A 24,429-nucleotide genomic window follows, 5' to 3' on the forward strand; every position below is an offset into this window, starting at 1 on the left:
ACAGCCAAAACAGGATGTTATGATGACACAAGCTGGTGACGGCACCGCCTTGAAGTTCAGGTTGAGATTAAACTTGAACATGGAGAGGGAAAAAAAAACATCCGGAGCATCATGCCGCCGTGATCACCCACGGAAGCCATCTGGGTCGCCCACGCTTGCCCAGACGGCCCGCTGAACTGAGAGAAGGTGAGAGGCGGGGAAACTAGCCTAAAATTCTCTCACCATTGGTCGGGGTTGAGAAGGCTACTGAGAACTGCCGATCCGACAGCCGTGAAAACGTGTGCATCGCTCGGAAGGAACCAGAGAGTTTGCTTTTAGGCTATGTTCACGCTGCACACCATGATGCTGGATTCAGAAATGTTTTTGCACTACATTATAGTGAGACCACTGTCTGTTTTGTTTTTGTTTTGTCGAATGTAATGTTTTTCACCTTTAGATGACATATAGGTCAGATACATATTAGATTTACTGTATGTCCACATTCAAAAGAAGCATAGGATTCAAAACAAAACAAAAACATGGAAATGTACTGTTCACATTGCATGAGCAAAAAAATAAGTCAGATAAATGTCACAGATAAAAAAAACAATTCTGAATTGACCTGCAGTATGAACACAGCCTTAGACAAATTTGGCAAAGTGCAGAAAATGTTCCAGCAAAGTAATTTTTATTGATTTTTTTTTTTAATGAAAGGTTTTTAAGGTATTTTGATTTCTTTTGGTGTTTTGATTTTCGGCCTTAGTTTGCTAATTTTTGGTCTTCAATTTCGGCCAAAAATGTTCATTTTCGTGCATCCTAGTATGAAGTGCCGCTTTTCCAAAACACCATGCCCGTGCAGTCAACAACCCTGTTGTACATATTGTGTATAGCACAATGGCCGAAACAGAAATAATCTTTTTTTTAATTATCCTAATCTACTGTAAGAGATGGAAAGAAATTGAGGCGGACAGGAATGCAAGAAAGCACAGCAGGCTGCTCTTAAGAGAGCACAACTATGGAAATGGGGAAAGCCTGTTCTAATCAAGGAATGCACAGTTTGCATACTTCAATATCATAATGTTAGGGTTGGGCATCTACAATTGAGTGGAACAAGGACTGGCATTCCGTTTCTCTCGGAATCATACAGATTTTAAAATGTTCGCGCTAAATTTCAATGCCTAGTTCACTGCGTGGAAGAAGCTGCCGAACACGAACGAAGAAGGACCCATAGGAAATGTGTGCAAAGCGCAACGTTACACAGGACACGCAGAAGAACCAACAGGAAAGGTGTGCTTGATGCTCGCAAGTCGCCATAATGTACACTACTTGGCGGAGATCAAAAGTGTGGCTGAACTTTGGAAAAGTGAACTCGGCAAACAAAGACTAGAGTTGATAAAGTGTCCCATTTTCTACCTTCCTCACCTGTGCTGTCTCCAACTCCAGTTCCGATCGCCAGCCTGGTACCACATCCACAGCACCCAAGTCAGAATCGGCTAAGAAAACCAGTAAAATACCTCTAATGCCAACATTGAGCCGACAAGTTAAATTCGAACTATGTCCAGCTAATACTTATCTTATAACACGCAGTATATGCATACACACATGCAAATATACACATACAGCAGGTTTACGTAGACTGCTTGGATTAGAATAGACATTTTCATTGTACGCTCCTAAAATGCATTGTTTTGGTTTGTCATACATATATTTTTCTTTCTATAGAAAAGCAACACTAGGTTAATCCCGTAATCGGTGTTCAGTAGCATAATTGAAGTACCTGCTGCATTTCTGTATTTTCTTGAGCTTTTCAAAAATAAAGCTCACAAGTGAGCAATTCAAGTTTGTAGGTATGATGTTAATATCCTGGTTGAAAACAGCCCTTTGAGAAATTCATAGTAAAGTTCACGAACAATAAAAAGTTCATAACAATAACAAAAACAGAGGAGTACATAGGATTTCATAAAAATATCTATATTCTCGTTAGCTCTCCTGGTTTCTGAGCTTTCTGAGTTTTCCCAGGGTAAAACAAACCTAATGGCCATTTGTTGACCTGCAGTTGGAAACTAAGTGAAGCATTCAAGAAGCTGTGGAAGAGACTAAAAGACTTGGGGGATCAGTTGAGATCTGGTCCCCATACACCCACAGAGAAGACACACTGAACATCGCTCATCGAGAAGACAGCGCTCTTGTTTCTTGTGTGTTTTATTCTGGGAGTGAGTTCTTACATGTGTGTCATTAACCACTATGAAAGAACAGAGAAAGTCCATCCATCACTCTTGGCAGGAAGATTACTGGACAGACCAGTGGATGTGCAATCGCTTCCGGCGTCCGGTACTTTAACGGGTTAGTGTACATGACTATGTATGATCAACTACTAATTGTTCATGACCGTTTCCTGTTGCATCTTCAATACCTTGAAATGGCTGCTGAGTGATGGGCAGTCGGCAGCTGAACTGCCTCTGAGCTGTCTCGCCAATCTCAATGCGTCTGCACTTTAAATTGGCCGTCCCTGAGGGTCAATTCAAATGTCATAACTCCACAAGAACTGATGAATTGCATAGCTGATCAACACAAATGGAAGTCTCCGCTCAGGGTCTCATTTCATAATTACCTTGCGTACAATAATTCACTGCCTGAATGGCGGTGTCAAATTCCCAACTGGATGAGTCACAGGCTATAGAAATAATAATAAAAAATACAGTGTTTCATTTCTCAATGAGATTTCTGCCATGTGAAAAATGCCACTGTTTAAATGGTTGCTGGCAAAGACAACCGCATGCGATAAGCTTTCGGGCGAGCGAAGGGAAAACTGATGCGTGACACAGCTTAGAGTGAAGGAGATTTTGGGGCTGTTTTGCTTGCTAAGAGACAGGAAAACTAGGTGTTAAACTGTTTAAATTCTTATTCATTATTATTTGTATTATTATTTATCCTTTAACTGAGGCATGGGTTGCAGTTTGTAGCCAAACTTTAGAAGCAAAAGAAACGCTCCATTTGGCCAAGCGCTCAGTTTAAGAAAAGAGGAGCAAGGAAGGTGTTGCCGTAACACTGAAGGGGGAAAAAAAAAAACTAAAAGCTTTTTGTGTTGGAAGAGAACAGGGAGGAAAGGACTGAGAGATGCATCAGGTTCAGGTGCAAGAAATGTAGATGCAGGAGCTTGTTGTGCCTGCGCCTTTATCAGCTGATATATATGCATGAGGACTTCCTCATCATCCTTAGTGTTGATTCCCCCTCCCTCAGATATTTGACTGGCAGCTCACATCAGTGCCAGCAAACGCGCACATCATTTCAGGAAAGCTGCCCATTGCAATGAATGGATGGCAGAAAGTCGAGGGAAAAATTAATTTGTTTTCTAGCGGCTGGTGACGGCGATAGCGCCCGTGTCCATTTGCCAACACTGGAAAGTTGTAAATTAGAATTGCGCCTCAGTAGTGCAGAAAGGATGCTGCCTTTTCTGTGCAAAACTCATTTCCAACAATAATACTTTTATTTATTTTTTTAACAATTAGTGGATTTTAGAGGATGGTGTGGTTGCAGAAATTGTACACAGGCCTTCATTTTGAAAAACTGCAATGAGGACTGGGTCGGCGGACAAGCCTTGAGAATATTAATGGATTCAAGAAACACAAGAATCTGCAGAATTTTAAAAAATGGTGGATCGACGTGGAAATCAACGTTCAAGCCAACCCTGATAAGTGAGTCACCGCCATGCATGCCGTAGAAGCACTGCCAAACGGACTTTTGCATCAACAATTCATAAGGTTCATCAAGGGATGAGTAGAGATGCGGTAAGGGAGCAATTCTGCTTATCCACAAGAGAGAGCTTGGAGCTGTGGGCAAATTGAAGAGCTTAATGTATATTTTATAAAAGAGAATGCTAATATGAATGAATAGGCTCTTGAAGACCGCCTTTAAATGCTAGACAAAATGATGGATCAAAGAAATCCACCTGTAATGCACTACGCAGTGGTGGTATTAGGTAATGCATCATTCCCCCCCCCCCCATCAACTCAAAAGTCCGATGATATTTCACTGGTCCATATTTCCTTACGACACTGGGTTATGGAGGCATAGATCCTTTAGCTTGTTTTTTTAAGTGATCACTTTTATGTGTTTATACTTACTACAATGGCATTTCATGCGGGAAAGGAGAGCCAAGGTGGTGACAAACATTTATTGAACGTCAGGAAAACAGTGAGCGCACTCTCACAGAAGCTGCTGTCGGCCACAGCTCTCACCCAGACACTTTTATGTATACTCACTTGTGAAACACCTCACCCCACTAGGCCCCTCCTCTTAAGAATAGTCTTAGGCCTTGTCTACACATACCCGGAGTTTTTGCAAAAGGCGGACATTAGCCTGCGGTTAGCCCTATTATCCACACGTTCCCGGAGGTTTTTTCATTGAAAATGTAAAACTCTGGCCACAGTGGAAGTTTGCGGATATCCCCGGACCCGCGTTTGGCTGTGGACAGTTAGACCCGGAGATGTACGGCGTCACTATGCGACAACAATCTCACATCACTTGCGCGTCTTGTGTTTTCAAGAGAGTCAACATGGATGCCCGCAGAGCTGCGTTGGGTACAGCCATTCTAGAGGCACTTTTTGCTTACTTATTTGTCCGCAACCAACTACTGCTTCTCATTGACGTCAACGCATAGACAAGGCCTTTTAGTGTTCTCTGCGATACATTCCAGGTCTCTGGGGATTGGACCATGAAAATCTGTTCTAAAAATTACATGAAAGTGTAAATTGAAAAGATCCACAACAATCCTAATTTTATGACAGGTATAAATTTCTGCTTAGAAAATTACCAATTTGCACCAAATTGATATTTTCTGGTTTCTGGTGCAACTTTATCCTCAATTTTATTATTGCACGACTGTATTGTTTAATTTTGATGTGGTCCTAATACTTATTCATACAGTTATTGTGTGAAAATTGGATGGTGCATGCATCAGGAACACGCACAATATTATACAAGTCTAATTTGTGTGCTGCTTTGTGTGCATGAGAATGCCAAAACCCACTTTTTTCCAACTATTGCCCCATGCTTGCGCATGGCAAAGACCACCTTTTGTGGTGAAAAATGTCAGGTGGTTGCTCTGGAGTAACACGATCTGGTCTGCAAGTACCAGCTGGATTTGTCATCATGCCTTCTCTTGTTGGGTGATGCTGCAAAAGGATTCTAACAGTTGACTACCCTAGACTGGGCAAAATGGCAGCAGTGGCAAATGTCATTTGACAACAAGCTGAGTGTAAAGAGGCTCATCGGGAAGCGAGCAGGGGCTCAAGGGAAGTGAGCGAGGATGCAAAGTTCCCCAAAACAACCGTAATAATCCATCAGACATCATCTTGCGGCGAGCCCCTTCAGTTTGACAAGTGGGTTGCGTTGAACGCAGTTTACCAGTGACTGTCTTTCAGCCAGGCACATCCTGCCACTCTGCGATAGGATAAAAGCGGAACGGACCACGCTAATTGGCTTGCCTCTCTGTCGGATTTCTTCAGCACTACACATGAAGAAGTGCCGTGAAGGCGTTGGAGTGAGGGCGCGGGGGTGCTCGGGTGGAGTAATGGGGTTTAGCATGATGTTGTGCGGATTTGTAAACAGTCAATCAGTGCTGGCTTTCATGTCCTTAATATTGGTGAGAGGGGGAGGAGTCTCAGGAGAAGGTGCACTGATAGTGATGGCTGAACACTGATCCTGGGGCAGGTGGGATTTGTCACCATCAGTCAGGATTTGCCATGGCAGTTAAACGCTGGCACACCTGGCAATCGGGGGACGGAATTAAGATAGACTGTCCAACGCTACCTGAAAGTGCGGTTGTGAGTCACAAACCCTGACCTGCTGACTGCACCATGCTGGATCAAAGTAATCCTTGCTCACAAACACTATACAAATGTTTAATCTTTGCAAACTCCCCAAGCCTAGAGCTGAGCTAATATTTTTGACATGCACCATATTAAAAGGAAATGAGTGATGACAGTACGTCTCTTAGTTGACATGACCGAGTTCAATCTGAAGACTTCTTGGCCTCTATTTATGTGACATGCGTCAAGGGCTTTAATCAACCCATGTTACCTAGTTCGGATTTGTATGTATGTATGTATGTATGTATGTATGTATGTATGTATGTATGTATGTGCCCCAAAAATGCATTGAATTGGACATGCTCACATCCAAATCAAGATTAAATTATTCTGCTATTTCAAAATCAGAACTGAACAAGAATCACCGTTATTGTCATTGTATACAATACAGTGAAATTTGAATGTGCAATGTAACTAGACAGACATGGCAGGTATTTTGTGAGCCCCATGTCACTGAAATATGGCAATTTATGGAGACTGCAAACGCAAAACTACTGTGATCAGGTGCATGAGAGGTAAATATTAAATATGGAGACTGATGGCTGAATGTGGCCAGTGTAGTATGAACAAACTGATCTGTCTTTTAAGCCCGCAGATATAAAAATACACATGGGCACAATTGTTGGTACTTTTCTGTTAAAGAAAGAATAAAACACAAAGGTCATTAAAATATCGGATGAAGTACTGATAAAGCATAATTAAATAAAATGTATTCAGAAATAAATGAAAATCATTGGTTTATTTTTGTGGTCAACAAAATAATTCTAAAAAACTAATTAATAAAAGTGATTTGGACAAAAATGATCGTACCCTTAGCGTAATATTACATTTGAATATAATAAATGAAGTAGTGTGAAATATGGTGACACGGTTATGACTTAGTTTTGGTGTTGTGCAAAGCATGGTAAACTTTTTGTACTATCAAAGCATTCTGGAGCAAAATAAGTCGCGCGGTGTCAGAAAACTTGGTCTCAGATGCAGGTTATTGGCCATCCAACAAGAGCAGATCAAGAGCAGAAACACAGCTTAACACACATTATTCAACTGAGGCCCATTGAACATCTGGAGGAAGGTGAAACATGCAGTTCGGAGAGCGATTTACTCATGAGGAGTAGGCAAAAATACATACGGGTGCAAGTTGTATTGAGAGAGAGAAAGAGAGAAAGAAAGAGAGAACGAAAGAAAGAAAGAGAGAAAGAAAGAAAGAAAAAAGAGAGAAAGAAAGAAAGAAAGAAAGAGAGAAAGAAAGAGAGAAAGAAAGAAATAGAGAAAGAAAGAAAAAACGAAAGAAAAAAAAAGAAAGAAAGAAAAGCAATGGTTAAAAGTAATAGTTTACATCCAATAACTTTGTTGGCGTAAAAAGGATTTGAACTTTTGTGACCTGCAGTGTCAATGCACTCTTAAAGAGTGTGCCAAGATAGCAGAGGTGTTGGGAGAGAAAAGGAGAAGAGGTCAAGCTTCAGTTTTTGCGCTTCGTCAGTGGCCCCTGAGGCACCCTTCCAGGTGAAGGCTTCATTGCTGTCTGCCGAGCACAGACAAGACGGGCAAGGTCTTAGAGGTGTCGCCATTTGTCGTGGCTTATTTAGCAATCAAGGAGACGAGACAGCAATGGGCCTTGGAGAGCCAGGTGATAAAAAGAAGACGAGAAACCTCACCACAGTTAAATATAGGAGACAAAAGCACATTTTCACTCTGAATTGTACCCTGACATTTTATTACCGTTACCATTGGCTATTCAGAACCATTACTACATAAATTTCCAATATGATGGGATTCGTATGTTGAAAGTACAATGTTTTGTTTTTGCACGTTCCAAATGTTCCCGCGTTAAATATCCACTTTGCAGGGTTCTGCAAATACCCCAGCATTGGTCGCCAAAACACGCACAGGTCTACAAATACCAACACATCTAAAACAAACATTTATGACCGTCGAAAGGGCAGGGACAACCTCCAAGAGTTGTTGCGCAGGCTGTTGTTGTGCATCTTTCACCACACGAGTGAAGTGAGGTCATGTGAGCTTGAGTTGCCCTTTGCCTAATGCTGCCACCAGACGAAAAATAACATTTGAGAGCTGCAATTAGATTGAAACACACAGTGCTACAGCTAATTAAGTCATATTTCAAATTCAATAACAATCAACTTGGACAGAGAAAGGCCAGTGTGAGAGCTCTGGGTTGAACGGAGGAGGGGGGCTCATTGTTTGCTGGCAGTTTCTGGAAGCTGGAGTGTGCAGCACTACTGTAAATTAGTCAAGGCATTTGCTTCAGAGATGGAGTCATGTGGTTTGTTCCAAATGATTCATATTACCATCTTTGACACTAGAAAACTATATGGAATTTGGAAAACTCAACCCAATAATATGCGAATGAGCTCTTCAGATCTTCAAGCCTGGTCCCATGTGTGAGTCCACCCAGTGTGTGTATGTGTGTGTGTGTGTGTGTGTGTGTGTGTGTGTCCTTCACTCTGCCCTTCTGTTTCCATGTGAAAATCTCCTCCATTACTGCCCTTGACACTGTAGCCGATTGAATTGTTATCTGCCATCTGTGGGCTCACGCTCAGCATGTTCTATCTGTTGCGACAGCCTAATTGAATCTGCGGTGTTGGAAGTGTGGCGATACACTGGCCACACCGTGTCACTGGCAAGAGATAAGCGTTGCTTGTAGGAGGATTGGGCTCACTACAATCAAGATGGGGACATGCTGATAAATGGTCGATAAGCGGTTTGGCTAGGTAATGCTCAGATTTGCCGACAATGGTTTACCTCTATTGCCGTCGAGGCTCCATTCATTTCCAATAGCCCATAACCCATTGTTCAAGGGTTAATTTGTTAAACACCATATTTTTCAAGTTCAACAGGTCACCCGTCAGCTTTAGTAGAAAAGCCTCAACTACACTGAAAATATGTTTGGGGTGTGTCACCTACCTCAAAAGAGCAAAGCCTTTTTTTTTGGACTTCTTCTCCATATCCTCTGCAGCATTCTCACTTCTCTTCTTTCCTTTGCTCTTTTTCTCTTGCTTCCTCCCATTGACCTTCTTCTGCATTTTCACATCTTCAACATCTAGGTCCTGGCGTGAGGAACTGCTAGCCGGTGTTTCATGACCGGAGCTCAGCTCAGATGGGTCGTCATCTATGGAGGGATGGCTTTTGTTGAAATTGACACTTTTGACTGAAATTTACAGCTGCCCACATGGACAAGCCAATGCCTATATTTCAAGTTGTTCTTATGTTTGACACTGTGAAGATTAAAACGGAAGTCAACCCCCAAATTCTCTTTACAATATTATGTTCCATGCAGCCCCATTAGTCTAAACATCGCAGTCTGATTACAATTGCGATTGTTGAATATAAGTTAAGCAGTAAAATCCACGCATTTTTTCTCATCTTTTGTCACTTTCTGTCGACTGAAAATTACATCACGACATGCCAGACATGCCAGAATTTGATACAGTGGATCAAAAAACGATAACAAATTTGGTTCAACAGCTGAAACCGTCAACTAGCTGCCTTGATTCATTACGGTCTGACTTTTTCAAAACTATTGTGAAGTCTGTTCTAACTGAATCACAGCAAATAATCAACTGCTCACTTCAGTCAGTAGAAGTCAAGCCCCTTCTAAAAAGAGAACGCTGGATGACCTCTTGTTAGTAAATTATAGACCCATATCAAACCTTCCCTTCTTATCAAAGAATGTCGAGAAAGTGTTTTTTAATTCATTCAGCAAATTCATGAACCCAAACTGACTTTTTGATGAAATTCCAATCAGGATTCAGACCTCATCACAGTACATACACAGATTTTATCAAAGTACTAAATGACATAAGATTGAACACTGATGCAGGGAAGGTGTCGATGCTAGTCCTATTGGATTTCAGTGCAGCATTTGATACAATTTATCATAACATACTGTTGAAATGGTTGGAAACTTGGGTGGAATTAAATGGAACAGTCCTAAAATGGTTTCGGTCTTACTTAGAGGAAAGTTTTGAATCAGATCGGATGGCCATGACATGTGGGGTTACCTCAAGGGTCAGTCCTTGGGCCCCTTCTGTTCAGTCTGTATATGTTACCTTTGGGTCAAATGTTTCAGATCACCAATGTTGCCTATCACAGTTATGCAGATGACAGAGAGCTATATATCGATGTCCCCAAATGACAGCAGTTCAATCAGCGTATTGTGTCACTGTCAATAACAAATTAAATTTCCTTCGGCAAAACCAAAACAAAACAGAGGTAATTGTTTTCTGCAATAAAGAAAAGGGGATTGCAGTTTGAAAACACCGGAGTCACTGTCTTTAAAAACCAAAGACCAAGTCCAAAATCTTCGGGTGCTGATAGACTCAGACCTGACTTTCATCAGTCATATAAAATCAATCACAAAAACAGCCTTTTACCAGCTCAAAAACATATCCAGACTGAAGGGTTGTATGCTCCAAGCAGACCAGGAGATACTTATCCATGCTTTCATCTCCAGTAGACTTGATTTTTTTGACTGTCTTCTTACTGGTCTCCCTCAAAAGAGCATCAAGCAGCTGCAGCTCATTCAGAACGCTGCAGCTGGGTTCTTACCAGAACAAAGAGATCGGAACGTATTACTTCAGTCCTAAAGGCTTTACACCAGCTCCCAATTAACTTTTAAAATGTTCCTACTGGTCTATAAATCACTGAATGGTTTGGGTCCTGAATACATGAATGGAATGCTGATTGAATATAAACCCAGTAGGGCTCTGCAGACTTGGGTCGAATAGTGGAGCTCAGAGTTCAAAGTAAATATGATGAAACTGCATTTAGCTGTTATGCTGCACACAAATTGAATAAGATGCCAACAGAAGTGAAGTCAGTCCCGAGTGTAAATGCTTTTAAATGCAGGTTAAAAACGTTGCTTTTTTCTCATACATTTGATTGAGGTCCTCTAAACAATTTTAAATCATTTTTTCTTTTATATATTTTAGGAACCCACTTTTATTTCTTTACTTTACTTTAAATGTTTTTAAAGTTTTCTGCTAATGTGTTTAAATGTTGTAATTTTGTTAGCTACTTTGCTTTTGAATGTTGTTAACTGTTGTGTTTGTAAATCCTTGTAGATGTTGCCTTTGCTTGTGAGGAAGCACATTGAGTTACCTTGTGTACGAAATGTGCTCTATAAATACAACTGCCTTGCCTTGCCATCACAGTTGTTCAGGGCTCAGGTAACGACCACCCATGAGTCAGCTTCTGAAAACAGGTGAGCCGTGATTTGTCGTTACCTGAGCCCTGAGTAGTTGTGATGTCATTTTCTGTCGACGGAAAGTGCCAAAATGGCTGCCCTCTGCGATGGACAAAAAGGGGTGAATTTTGCTGCTTAACTCATATACCACAAAGGCAATATCAGGATGCTGTGTTTAGACTATTGGAGGCCACATTATTGCAAAGAAAACGTTTAGGTTGACTTCCCCTTTAATCAAAACCCAAAACAAATTCAAAGGTCTAGGTATATTCATCCCATTCAGGACGCAAAACAGTTAAACTTTAACATTAAAATCCCCAAATTTACAAGATACTCTTGACCATGAAGAGTGTAAAACTTCTGATCACAAGTGAATGTGAGTTTTAATTGGCAAACACTTCAATATGCTCCTATAAGATTTAAAGTTGCTTTGCTGAACTGCTGAATTGATAAAATACTGCTGAATTGATAAAATACGTGGCATTTCATTATACTAAGCACTGTACCGTGGCTGGCCTCTAGTTACTTGGATGCCACAATTCTATAAAACTGGAGGAAGTTGTGTTGGTGATTTGAAATCTAATTTAAGCACAGAATCCTATATTATTAGGCTTGAGATAGACTGAAAATGTAAAAAATGTGCAGCAAGTACAGTAAGAATAATGTTAAGCCTTACCATCTTCAGAAGGTCCTTCATAAGACTTGTCGATGGCAATACGGAAACTCTGGTTGCATCCACGTCCCCGGACCATGTGTGGCCGTGGACGGTGAAATGGGACTTGGGCCTGGATGTCATTCTGCTGGACCTCCGACATGGCTGACTGGAGACTTTCGAGAGAGCTGGACTTCCAGAGGCCAAGGGTTGGGCCCAGTGTTCCACCAGCAGTAGGCCCTGGAGAATGAATAAGAAAGAGCAGAGCAAGTGCATAGAGTTAAACGGCTGTTGAGAGAGAATAGAGGGAAGGCATGGTTCTTGGAGAATATATATGCAGGATGGAGACCAAATAAAAGAGTCAACATACGATTTATTTAAAATTGAAATGCTTCCTGCAACCAAAATGACATCACATTTGGATTAGTTAAAAGAGGGGGGTTATAGGGTTGTTGGTGTAAAACCGTTTCCACAAAGCTCACGATGTCATCATCTTAAAATGTATGTACCTGATTTTAATGCCTGTGCAGAAATTACACTTTTATTTGCAATCACGTCCTGAAAGCATTCTGGTGACATTCTGGTGAGATGCCATATTAAAACAAGTATCAACTTTTTGTTGAGGTTGTAGTCAGTCCTGTGGTCAGTGTGTCTTACTCCAAAGAAAGTGAACAGAGTTGGCAGCAAAAACTGTTTTCAGTAGATGATGGTGAATACAAATGTATGTATACACTGTATGTCTGAATCTAAAATACATCCATCTATCTATTTTCTGAACCACATATCCCAACTAGGGTTGCGGGCATGCTGGAGCCTATCCCACTTGTCTTCGGGCAGTAGGTGGGGTGCACCCTGAACTGGTTGCCAGCCAATTGCAGGTCACACAGAGACAAACAACAACCATTCACACTCACAATCACATCTAGGGACAATGTAGAGTGTTCAGTTAACCCATCATGCATGTTTTTGGAATGTGGGAGGAAACTGGAGTACACAGAGAGAACACACGCAGGCAGGTGGAGAAAATGCAAACCCCAAACAGGAAGGCCAGGAGTCAGGATTCGAACCCAGGACATCTGAACTAGTATGACGTGGACTACTGCTCTGTCTCTATACATATATATATATATATATATATATATATATATATATATATATATATATATATATACACATATACATATATATATATATATACATATATATATACACATACATATATATATACACATATACATATACACATATATATACATATATATATATATATACATATATATATACATATACATACATATATATATATATATATATATACATATACATATATATATATACATATATATACATATACATATATATATATACACATATATATATATACATATATATATATACATATATATATATATATATATATACATATATATACATACATATATATACATATACATATATATATATACATATACATATATATATATACATATACATATATATATATACATATACATATATATATATATATATATATATATATATATATATATATACACTGTAATCATAAGTCCGACTCTAGTTTTCACTTATCGTGGTGGGTTCTGTCCCCCCATTAACCGCGATGAATGAGGGATCACTGTGTGTGTATATATATATATATGTATATATATATATATATATGTATATATATATATATATATATATATATATAATATAATATATATATATATATATAATGTAAATATAGCCTGAGTTATAGCCCTTTTGCGTTTCTGTTTTTGTAGTTTATACAAATACTGTGTACTACAGAAAGATTGTTAATAATTTCAATTTAAAAATGTTGATTTTCATCTCATGAGGATTTGTTGGAATCCCTCAAAAATGAAATAGCTGCTGATCTCAAGGGGCGATCCATAAATAAATTTCAGACATTTGTAATACAGCTGTGTGGTTTTGTAGCTCGAAATTGGAAATCTTGCCAGGTGAGGCACAAATCTGCTGCCATGTTAACCATGTGCTGTTGTGCACTGTCATCACCTGTGCTATTCAGAGCATCTTCTCTGCGGCACAGATGTCGCACAGATGTCACACTGCTGAAACTGCATCACCTCTAAACACTACTAAGCAAAGCATCCCAATCATGTTTGGTACTTGTACATTGGCACATTTATTTGTAAAGGTTTTTGTCTTTGTAATAGCTTCCAATAAGCCATTCTTACTTTTACTTTTGTTGTTGACAATTTGAAGGCCTACCTTTCTCATACTGTGACCATCTTTTGAAATGAACCTGCAAAAACTTCAAAAGACAGATGGAGGGCAGTAGAAGGACACAGCTGAGTCAATAGGACAGGAACCTGAAGAAGATCCCTTCCAACTCAAGCAACCAGTTGGGTGTGTGCTCTTGAAAGGCATTGTAAATGGCATGACAAGAGGTGAGGTTTTTAAGCATTTTAACATTTTTGTTATGGATTACTTGAATCATAGCACTGACGATTTTCTGGTAGAACCACAAGTTTCAAGGCGGTCAAAATGGGCTAAAAAAACAAAATTAAAAAAAAAAAACAGTGAAACTGAAGAGACGACAAAGTTGTGTGGGGGGGGGGGATAAGCACAGTTGCCTTTTAAGTCTTAAATTGACTTTCCGGGAGGAAGTGGGATTTGTGAGGAATAAGGGGTTATAAATAGAGAGGGGCGCGTTCAAGAATAAAACGCTCAATTTGAGAGGCAGGATTTGTGTCACAAATGTAATTATGGCTGTCCAGCTTGCAGCCTGATAGAATTAAGCTCCTTCCTAGCACACTTCTGCACTATACATAAAAAAAACATGAGTGTGAGGTTTCTCATGGGGGGTGGGGGTGGGGCATTTAAAGTCATGATATTCCTGAATGAATAGCGGTGTGTACCCTTGACTGTATGAGGAGGGGGAAAAAAAGCCCAATTCACTTTTGCTAAGGTCTTTGCCAGTCTGGGTGTGCTCACTCCATGTGTGTCAGGTGGTTAAGGTCGGAGTTAAATGAATTTAATGAGGGTTTAATGGGATGGATGAGTGCTGGAGTCGTCGTCAGCTCGATCCAGTGGAGGGTGAAATCAGCGTTCATCACATATCGTTGCTCACTTTGCCAGCAGATGCTCTCACGGATCATGTCCACCTGATTGCCACCGATTCAAGCTGGTGCACAAATTTGACAAGCAGCCTAAAAGTCAACCAGGACCGGGATGATGGGCAGTGGCCATAACGGCTGTACCAAGTTTAAGCCAGGCTCAATTGGCATGTTGACTTTTTACATGTGCAGAAACTTGCCTCTGGGTTCTGTTGCTGTATATGCAAGACCGGTGTTGTTCCAGTGATTTCTATTTTCCCCTCGCAGAGCCCATCACAATGCTATTCCAGCATAATCAAGGCATTGTAATAGTTAGATATCATTTCGCCAATTGTGTCTTAGCAGGGTTTTATGGTGTCAAAGGAGCCGTATGAAAATTGACCTTTACATGCCTTATATACAATAGTTGGGTGCCTACCCTAAACATCACATGTGAAATTAAACAATCTTCTGTGATCTGCCTATTGCAGAAAAGTTATCCCTGAGCGAGCCATTCTACACTGCCACCCCACTATTACGTCATACTGGGGCTAATTTACATGATAACCGTCCCCTCATTAAGTTTCTCTGAAGGGCAACACCACTTCTATCATGACAAATCCAAAAGGTGACAACAGCGGCAGATATAAATCATATTTCAAATGATGACGGGATTAGCATTAGCTAACAGCAATAGCTTCAGAGAATCAGCATACTTGATTACAAATTGAAGTTGTCGGCAGTGGTAATTGCCCTTGGTAATGTATGCATGCACCACATACACAGTGTAGCATATGAAGTGCTGCCTCCATGAAGAAAATACTTTTGTCTTTACAAGCGTTCACTTTTCTTTTGACATGCAGCCTTCCACAAATAGAAGCTCTTCTTCAACCCGCGGCTCCGGAGCCGTGTGTGGCTCTTTCATCCTTATGTTGCGGTTCTGTGGCTTGGGAAAAGAAATTATACTAAGTGTCCGATTGAAGTGTATGTTATTTGTCTCAAAACCGTACATCATGTCTTCTTAGTAAGTCAAAGTTTTTAATTTGTGATCAGCATTCGCCTTCTTCAGATATGTTTGACAGCCCTTAACGACGTGTGTCAGCAGGCAGCCGGCGTGATCAAAAAGCAGAGTGACACTAAATCTGCACAATATCTGAGCAAAGTATTTTATTTGTGTTTTTTCGTTTAATTGTAGTTGTAAATTGTAACATTATTGGGACCCCGAAATATTAAAATAAAATTATATAGTCACTATTGAACGAAAATCTCATAAGTCCAAATATGGTCAAATTATTTTTATTTTTTTTATCGCAAATTGATTCTAATGGTCTGTCCCTATTTTGTAATTGTAATAATTGTAATTTCTATGGAAATCCAACCAATTCAAATAGTCAAATAAAGCACGCTTTTACAGCCAGAGGTGTACGACACAATGACGTGTTCGCCGTCTGCTGAATGCGGCCTTTTTTTTTTTTTTTTTTTTTTTTAGACAATAACAAGTGAAAATACTAAGAAGTTGGATTACGTTGGCTTGTTTGTTTAATATGGATAGATGAGATGCTTCGTTGCAAAAAGACCTCTTCACGTGTTGTGAGGTAAGTCTCCGTTTCATTTTAATATGCACTTTAGACGCGGTTAGGTGGATCATTATTTTATTTACTGCATCACTCATGGCTTTAAACCTGTAAGAAGGTGTTTTGTGAAGCCATTGTAGCCAAAATGAAGTTGTATTGTGTTGGCAGGTGTGTTTGCTAGTGTGACTTTTCAAAGGCTGGGGGCATGATGGGGGCTTGACATGAGCGCGGACTTTGAAGTACTCAGATGTCGCTGGCTTGGTTTTTGTAGTCTTTTAATCAATTTCAAGCGTCAAATTACCGACTGAATGTATTTAGTAGGTAGTGTTTTGTGGACGTGAGCGTGCAATAGCAATTTATACAACCTGAATGAAGCAGTCCCTGTGAACTCAAAAAAGCTGGTGTTTTTTGGGTGTTAATATCTAAAAGTGTTTGCGGCTCCCAATGCTTTCTTTTCTGTGGAAACCGGGTCGAAATGTTTTTTTGACTGCTAAAGGTTGCCGACCCCTGTTCTAGATCCATCCTCAGTTGTCATGGTTATGAAACCCATGCCCACCATCGACCCATCTGTATTGTACAGAGTGTCCAGACATTTACTTGCATGAGGCATGGCTGCCCCCTCAAACAGGCTAATTCAGCAAGACAAGCATTGTGTAAAATGGGCTATCATTCTTGAACCTTGGGAAATTTTGACATCAGACACCTGGATGTGACTGGATGTGTCACACTCATGTGACCACTGCTACACTGCCAGAATAACTGTCATACATACACTGACTGAAAGATTGCCATGATTACAAGAAAGTAAGATGTGAGCGTTGTACAGTGAGAAGATGAGTATTGGCCAAAAGAGACTTGGAAATGGGTTCGGCCATTTTTTTTTCAATACTCTTTGATGTCCTCTTATTGGGTTTGCAAGAGAATTTGTGTTGAAAATGCCCAGGATGCCCTATTTCAAGCTATTCTCGGTCAAACCCCTTGCAGTGAAGATGGGTGGACTTCTCATTAATATTTGATTAGTACAGTGCATGAGATTTGCACTGATTTGATTTCTGATCTCTGAATATGGAAAATAGCTTTGCTCTGATTGATAATACATTATATATCAGTAACTTGTGGCAGTCCAGCACTCATAACAACATCGTGTTTTAATCATTTGATGTCGGCTCTTACTGTCATTGTGAAGCAGAATTTACAAAGCGTATTTTCATCCACTAATTTTGTCCATTAACGAATGTGAGCAGGGTTTAGCCTGTCCTGAGACAGGTTTAGTCTTACCATAGATATGTGTTTCCACAAAAGTAATCATGAACGCTGCAGAGATTTACCCTGACTGGATTTAGCCACTTCTAGCTGCAATTGCGACATTGACTGTTGATGCTAACATTGTCCCAGAGTGTTGGTGGTGGTGTGTTTTGCTACCTTTGTATTGCAAACAGCTATTATGCACAATTAACACACCGCATACACTGAAAAAAGTATACAAAAGCTGTCATTTATTTAATGTTTTTTTTTCTCATTACTTTAACGTAATTTACATTAACAGTGCGGTAACAAAAGTAAATGTTTCATTTGGACCAAAGGATTTTTATTAGATTGAGTATTCACAGTCTGAAACCTCAAATTTGACACACATAGAGGACACTGTCCGGTCACAGTGAGCAGCTGCCATGGCTTAATGGTATGTCTTTCTCCCAGAAAAAAGAAGAGTCGCCATAAAACTTTGTAAATAGTGGTGGAAGAAGCGTGTGCCTTGTGTGAAGCTTTTATGTTTCTGTGCATGTTCAGGATATGAACACAGAAACGATCCGTATCCCGTGTGTTTGTTCTCTATCACCTAGTTCTCTTGGTGTTCCCGGTCTAATTTGAGCAGTCTGCAGTAATTAGCACCAAAATTTTATTTCAGGCTCTTTAGCTGTGAACAATGTCTCAGAATAGTGCTAAACACATCAAAATACAATTAGGCACTTAAAAAATTCTTACATGAACAAAGATAGAGAAAGAAAGAGAAAGAAGTTACCAAACTCCTCAACAAGGTGTGGGCAAGTGTATGTCTGTATGAAGCAACACGTTTTTCAAGGTTTTTTTTTTCTTTCTTATCCACCACCATTAGTCTAAGCAGCGTTCAGTACCGTATTTTCCGAACTATACGTCGCTCCGGAGTACAAGTCGCACCAGCCATAAAAAATAATAAAGAAGAAAAAAAACATAAATCGCGCTGGAATATAAGTTTTGGGACGAAATTAATTGTGCTCTTAGTACATATCATTTCCACCGAGCTACGATGATAACATTTAGCTAACATTCACACATGTAGCATACAAGAAAGTTACGGTAAGATAACTTTAAACTCACTCAACGGTTGTAGATCGATTGGATAAGTCTTTTATTCATCCCCGAACGTGTAGAATGTTTCCAAGTCTCCAAAAGTATTTATTTATTCGGTCGTAATTATCTCTTTGTTCTCTTCCCCGCTCTCAGCTCCGTATGTGTGGCTGATGCAAGACCCCAGCCAGTGTCTTAAAGCAACAGTACACTATTTTGTATGGATGTACTGTATATTGATAGACAGTCAAATTGTCTTTATCATACTATTTTAATTACTTATTTATCAAAATGTTAGATTTTAACCATTAAATTATTCATCCATTTTAATAGCTTTTAGGATTTATCTTTGTTTCTTTATGTCGGTTACAATAAGATGTGCCGTTTATTGTGGATCAAAACATCCGATCACCCGCAGCCCACAACTCTGCTCGCAGCAGAGGCGCGGCAGCGTTAGGGAGCCTTTCTGGCGACGTGTTTCAATTGGAGTCAAAGTTGCGTGCGAGGCGGCACGAGTGATGCTCTTGGACAGAGGCACGTCGTCGTGTATTAAACAAATCAACTTTTACCATTTCGTCTCGCGGCAGCCAATCAGCATCGGGCATACTACGTCACAGCCAAACAGCGTCCTGTTCACTCGGAGGCTTTTTTTTTTTTTAATCTATTTTTTTTTACAGTTTTTAGAGTGGCTCTGTTTGGCTGTGTGTGACACACCGCAGTGTACGAGGGGGACCTTTGAGCTCTGGCTCTGTGTGTGAGACATAGTATGCCCGATGCTGATTGGCTGCCGTGGGGCGCAATTGCAAAAATGTTGACTTGTTTAATACGAGACGAATGGGGCAAATGGAAATATTTTCGGTGCATCACTCCGCGTCCCACAGCTGCAAACGCATCATTTGCCTCACCCCGCACGCAACCGCGCCCGCCCGCGCGAACTACATTGACTCCAAAATTGAAACGCTCCGCCAGAAACGCTCCAACCGCAGTTGGTGTGAACGTAGCAGCCACGCCTCCGCGGCAAGCAGAGGGGAGGGACACAACACGGCTGTAGGCTGTGAAGCATGAGCTGCGGACGGATGTTTTAATCGGCAATAAAAGGCTTTGATCAAATGTTCCGATCACGTAATTTTTCACGAAAATCGGCTGATCATGATCGGTGCCCGATGTATGTATATGTATTAGTGCTGTCAAGCGGTACAATTTTTTTTACTAATTCATCTCTAAATTTTCCATAATTGATCGCAACTAATCGCATTTTTCAACTACAATTTTTTACGAAGCTTGGAACCGATATCTACTTGAATAAAATCTTGGAATTAATGTGGAAAGAAAAAACTATATTTCGATTCAAAGACTGTTCTAATAGCTTTCTTTGATCCTTGAATATGATTCTTTTCCTGTAAAATACAACAGTTGAACAATACACCAACGTCGTTCAACTAATATGGTATTTGAATTTGCCTTTACCAAGTGTGAAAAATATTTCGGATATCTCCACTGAGCCATCAAGCAACTTTTTAAAGTAAAACTACATAAATGTTTGTCTTTGCGGCAGTGACTCTCTAAGTTTGGCTGCACAGTGAACAGAGGTCAGCTGCAACAGGAAGTAAATAAAACTGAGTTAACTGAGTTATTTTTTTTGTATGCATTGTACATTTCATCTCCATAGTAAATGCTTTAACTTTGATATGTGCCTGATAATGAGCTCAGCTTGTTATTTTTTCGATCGACGTCAGAGGAGGGAGGCAAGCGTGGTGATATTGCTCGCTTTGACAGTTCTGTTGTCTAAAGCGGCGACGGATCGCCACCAAAATGCAAGTGCACATTATTACTCTTGTCCACTTCAACCTGTGAAAGTATAAAAGTGTTCTGCACAATAGGTTGGATTTATTGACATAAAACGTGAGCTCATCGTGATCACCTCCATAAAATAAAAAAATCTCCACTTACACAGGCTGAAGCGGACAAGAGCATGAATGTGCACACGAACCCGACTTCTTATATTTCGGACATTTAGCTACGCTAAACTCGTGGAGGAGGCAGACGGTCACTGGCAGCGGGCAAGCAATCAGGCAACCATGGTTCTTTATCCCCCCACTTCCCTCCCAGGCGAACAGTAGAATAACACACGGCTAACACACGGATAACACACGGCTAATAGCAACAACTAGCTTAAAACAAAACACGTTAGCACAACAACATTAGCTCCTTACTGTCCGCCCAGCCTGCTGCGTCCTCATGTTGCCTCCCAAGCAGCCGCGTGCTTTGTCCGACACCGCTTGTAACCACTAGCTTCGGCGTGAGTGAAGTGGTGTTTAATGCCTCACCCGTCCTAACCGTGATCAGCAAAGAAGTCGTGTTTTTTGTTGTTGTTGTTTTTTTTAGCAAAGAAGCAGTGTGCGCTCGTCCTAGCATAAATCTATGTAGCTCTGTTCACTTCCACATTTCCTCATTCTCATATAAATCAGCCACAGAGAGGTTAATCCTTTTGATATGTTTAAGTGTGCATTAGTAAGGATGTCCACATACATTTTGGTGCCAATTGATCCCCGTTTTTGGACGTTATAAGCAATGAAAGCACAATGATTTCCAGTGGAGAGCTTGGAATCGGTCCCTCCAGTGACTCCGACTGAACATGGATAGAACGGTGGGGTGCACGGCCATTTTCCTCATTAAAAAGAGGTGTTATTCATGGAGTCACCTATTTGCTAATTTCTCCCAAATTTACTGATAAAATAGAAAATGACAACGCTTTTCATTATCCTGTTCAAAAAATATGTAAAATGAACTTGTTAGTGAAAACATAGCCATATGGACCCAACGATCACTTTCACCCATTAAGGCCTAAAGCGCCTGGCTCAACAGCTCCTCAAAACTTAAGGTCGTCTTTGGAATTACCCTCTAAAACCTCAAGTTTTCCCAGAAACTCAACATCTACAAAATAATTAATATCTCAGCCCCTGTAGCAGATAGAAACATCACTCCAAAGGAATTTGAGAGCTTAGACATGTGGCTTTCACACAGCCCCGAGTTTATTCATCTTTACTGTTTCAATCGAGGATGTAAAAATAGTGTCAGTGCAAGAGAAGCACTATTTTTAATTAGACGCCCGAACATCGAAGAAAAAAAAAAAACGTGATCATGTTGGCACAAATAATGATGACACATTTTTTAACAAACAAATTAACGAACATATGAAGTTGCAAACATAAGAAATTATCCATTTTGACTCGCGCATATCTCACGCTTCCTCTGACTGTTCACCTTTGTCCTGAGGCGGCAACGCTGTAGGGTTTTTTTTATATTCTCCTTCCCTGAGAGAAAAACATACTGTAGTTGCCTTTTTTTTCTCTCTTGAGCGAGAAGATGAGAAGAAACTGACATGCCACCTTCGATTAGATTTGACAACTGTAAGAACAAACATGAAAGGGTCCGGTCTTGCACAGCTCCCATGACAGCCAAGCGATCAAGTCTTAAGTTCATCCTCCTATATTTATTGACACTTGTGTCCTCTTCTTCCTCCCTAAATTAAATTTAGTAAGCCGAACACATTCTGTGCAAGGCATGGAGGAGATGTATTCAAATTGGTCAACAGCGGTGTTTGTATGCTGTAAAAAACAGCATGCTGAATTACACAGTAAAAATTAATTCGGACACAATATGGGTTTGTACGCTGTAAAAAACATACAAAATAGCACTGTAAACAAATCTGCAATGTAGTGAGTCCGCGAAAGGTGAATGGCGATATAGGGCAGGACCACTGTATTTAGAAGTAAAATGAGACTCAAAAAACTGAGGACTCAAAAGGAATGAACAAGGGAGTGTGAGGAAAGAGAGCGGAGTGAAGCACTTCCGCCTGAGAGGAAAAGAGGGTTTTAGGCAGATTAAAAGTAGCCAGGCAAGCCTCTTAAGACTATCCATCTAATGAAATTTGTCAACCCCATAAAAAACTCTGAGGCCATTTAAGAGAGAGGGTGTAGCAAAGGAAGCCTGCCCAATACGCCGTGTCAGCAAAAATGAGAAACACGCAAAAGCACTGTCAATACGCATTAGCAAAGATGTCAGCAGGTGATGGGAGGAAAACAACATGAGTGAAATGCTGGAGAGCATAAATAGACAGTTCTTTTTTTTTTTTTTATCGTCGGTCGCAGAGTTACGGGCAGAGATAAGACATTCCAGGAAAATCATAGCAGAGGAGCTGGTGGGAGGAGCTGGTAGAAGAGGAATAAAATGATGAGGAGATGGATGAGGTGGGGGGAGGAGGCAAAGCTACTGTACTTATGGGACTTTCTGAGTGTAAGGCATTCGAGGTCAGCAACAGTGTTGAGGGCATGTCAATTTCGCTAGCAACAGGCTTATTTGCTGCCGCATGTATTGCATAAAATCAAGCCAGCAATAAGGTGAGCTATAATATAAATCTGTAAAAGAAAATGATGATAGTTCAAACTGACTTCCAAATCAAATCTAAGCACGCATCCACCATCATTTGTAAAAAAAAAAAAAGCAGTTAGAGCAACAATACTGGTGAGTTGGGAGAAATGATCACTTTAAGCACGGTACACACATACAGATAATAGGGTCCATTTTGAGCATGCTTATCTCCACCGATTATCCTGTACTGTGGGGTGTGGTGAGTGACTTTTACGCCCTAATCTATTTGGAGAACGATCAGGGATGACAATCGTACATTGTTAAATAAATTCAATATTTATTATAGCAAATCCGTATGTAATTAGTCAACGTGAAAAGGAACGATAACCAATTAGGAAGTGACAAGGGAATTCCCTATAGAGGAGCAAAGGGTTGGGTTGAGTTGGTTGGTTGGATTAAGGCCTAGATAGACCAATCCGATGAGCTGACAGGCAAAGCAAACTCTCACGCTCTTGACACAGTATCGTGAAATACTTACATTGTCAACCCTCGCTCTTGTACTTGTAGAAAAATAAGGAGGCAAAGGCGAAATTCGCAAGGCTTTCCATCGCTTACAGTTTATCCACATTCGTCACTTCCTGTTCTTGCCCAAATAATCAGAGTGACCAAATGTCACGACTTGGGACGTTGATTCAACATGCTGAAATGCCCACCAGATGCTTCCCGACGGGATCCGATGTTACGACGGTGTTCGCTACATTAATCAGACGGTGCAATCCGTCGCTTGACGTCGGATTGATCTAATTTGACTTCAAGGTCCCTCTCAAGCGGAGGTGTGGTGGCAATCCGGCAATTCTGGACAAGTCCCGAGCGGCCGGTCCATTCCAGGCCAATATGGCCCAGCGATTGTCTTTTTTTTTTTTTTTCTAATTCAGCTCTAATTCCTATATCATTTTCAATACACACAACCGTCTTTTAAGAAAACGTAATTGCAGACTACTGTTCAACAAATACAGGACGACTCATTGGGTAGCCTAGATGCATGCACAACAGAGCACCGACAGTTGCGCACACACACGCCAAGGGCCCTCAGTGCTTTGTTAGAGTTGTACTCTGTCAGACACACTAAAAAAATGTGTTTATGCTTCATTGGACAGCTGCTTATTGTTGTGCGACCAACAAAGCAGCAGAGTAACAAGCCCTGACAGAATCAGATCCATCTCCGCCCCCCACCACCACTTTGGATTAGTCCTTTTTTTGCTGAGAACTGGTTGCTGCAGACTCACCTCAATTTCACTTCTCGGCAAATTAGGGAACAGGGGATTTGGGGTATGAATCCCAGCTCTAATTATAATATAAGTCAAATTTGGGC

At 40.5% G+C, this 24,429-nt stretch overlaps 1 protein-coding gene across 2 annotated transcripts in view; it reads right to left on the reverse strand.

The window, feature by feature from the left end:
• The window catches only part of pard3ba (par-3 family cell polarity regulator beta a), a 168,693-nt gene that overhangs the window by 49,798 nt on the left and 94,466 nt on the right, over window positions 1-24,429 (reverse strand). For both annotated transcript variants that reach the window (XM_086048410.1, XM_086048415.1), the window contains 2 exons: window positions 11,732-11,947; window positions 8,775-8,979 (listed from right to left, as the gene is read on the reverse strand). In XM_086048410.1, coding sequence (XP_085904536.1) covers window positions 8,775-8,979; window positions 11,732-11,947 — 421 coding nt within the window. The remainder of the gene's footprint in view (window positions 1-8,774; window positions 8,980-11,731; window positions 11,948-24,429) is intronic.

Source organism: Filicampus tigris, chromosome 1 (assembly GCF_054856515.1).
Source record: "Filicampus tigris isolate MCC_2025a chromosome 1, RoL_Ftig_1.0, whole genome shotgun sequence".
Classification (NCBI taxonomy): Eukaryota; Metazoa; Chordata; class Actinopteri; order Syngnathiformes; family Syngnathidae; genus Filicampus; species Filicampus tigris.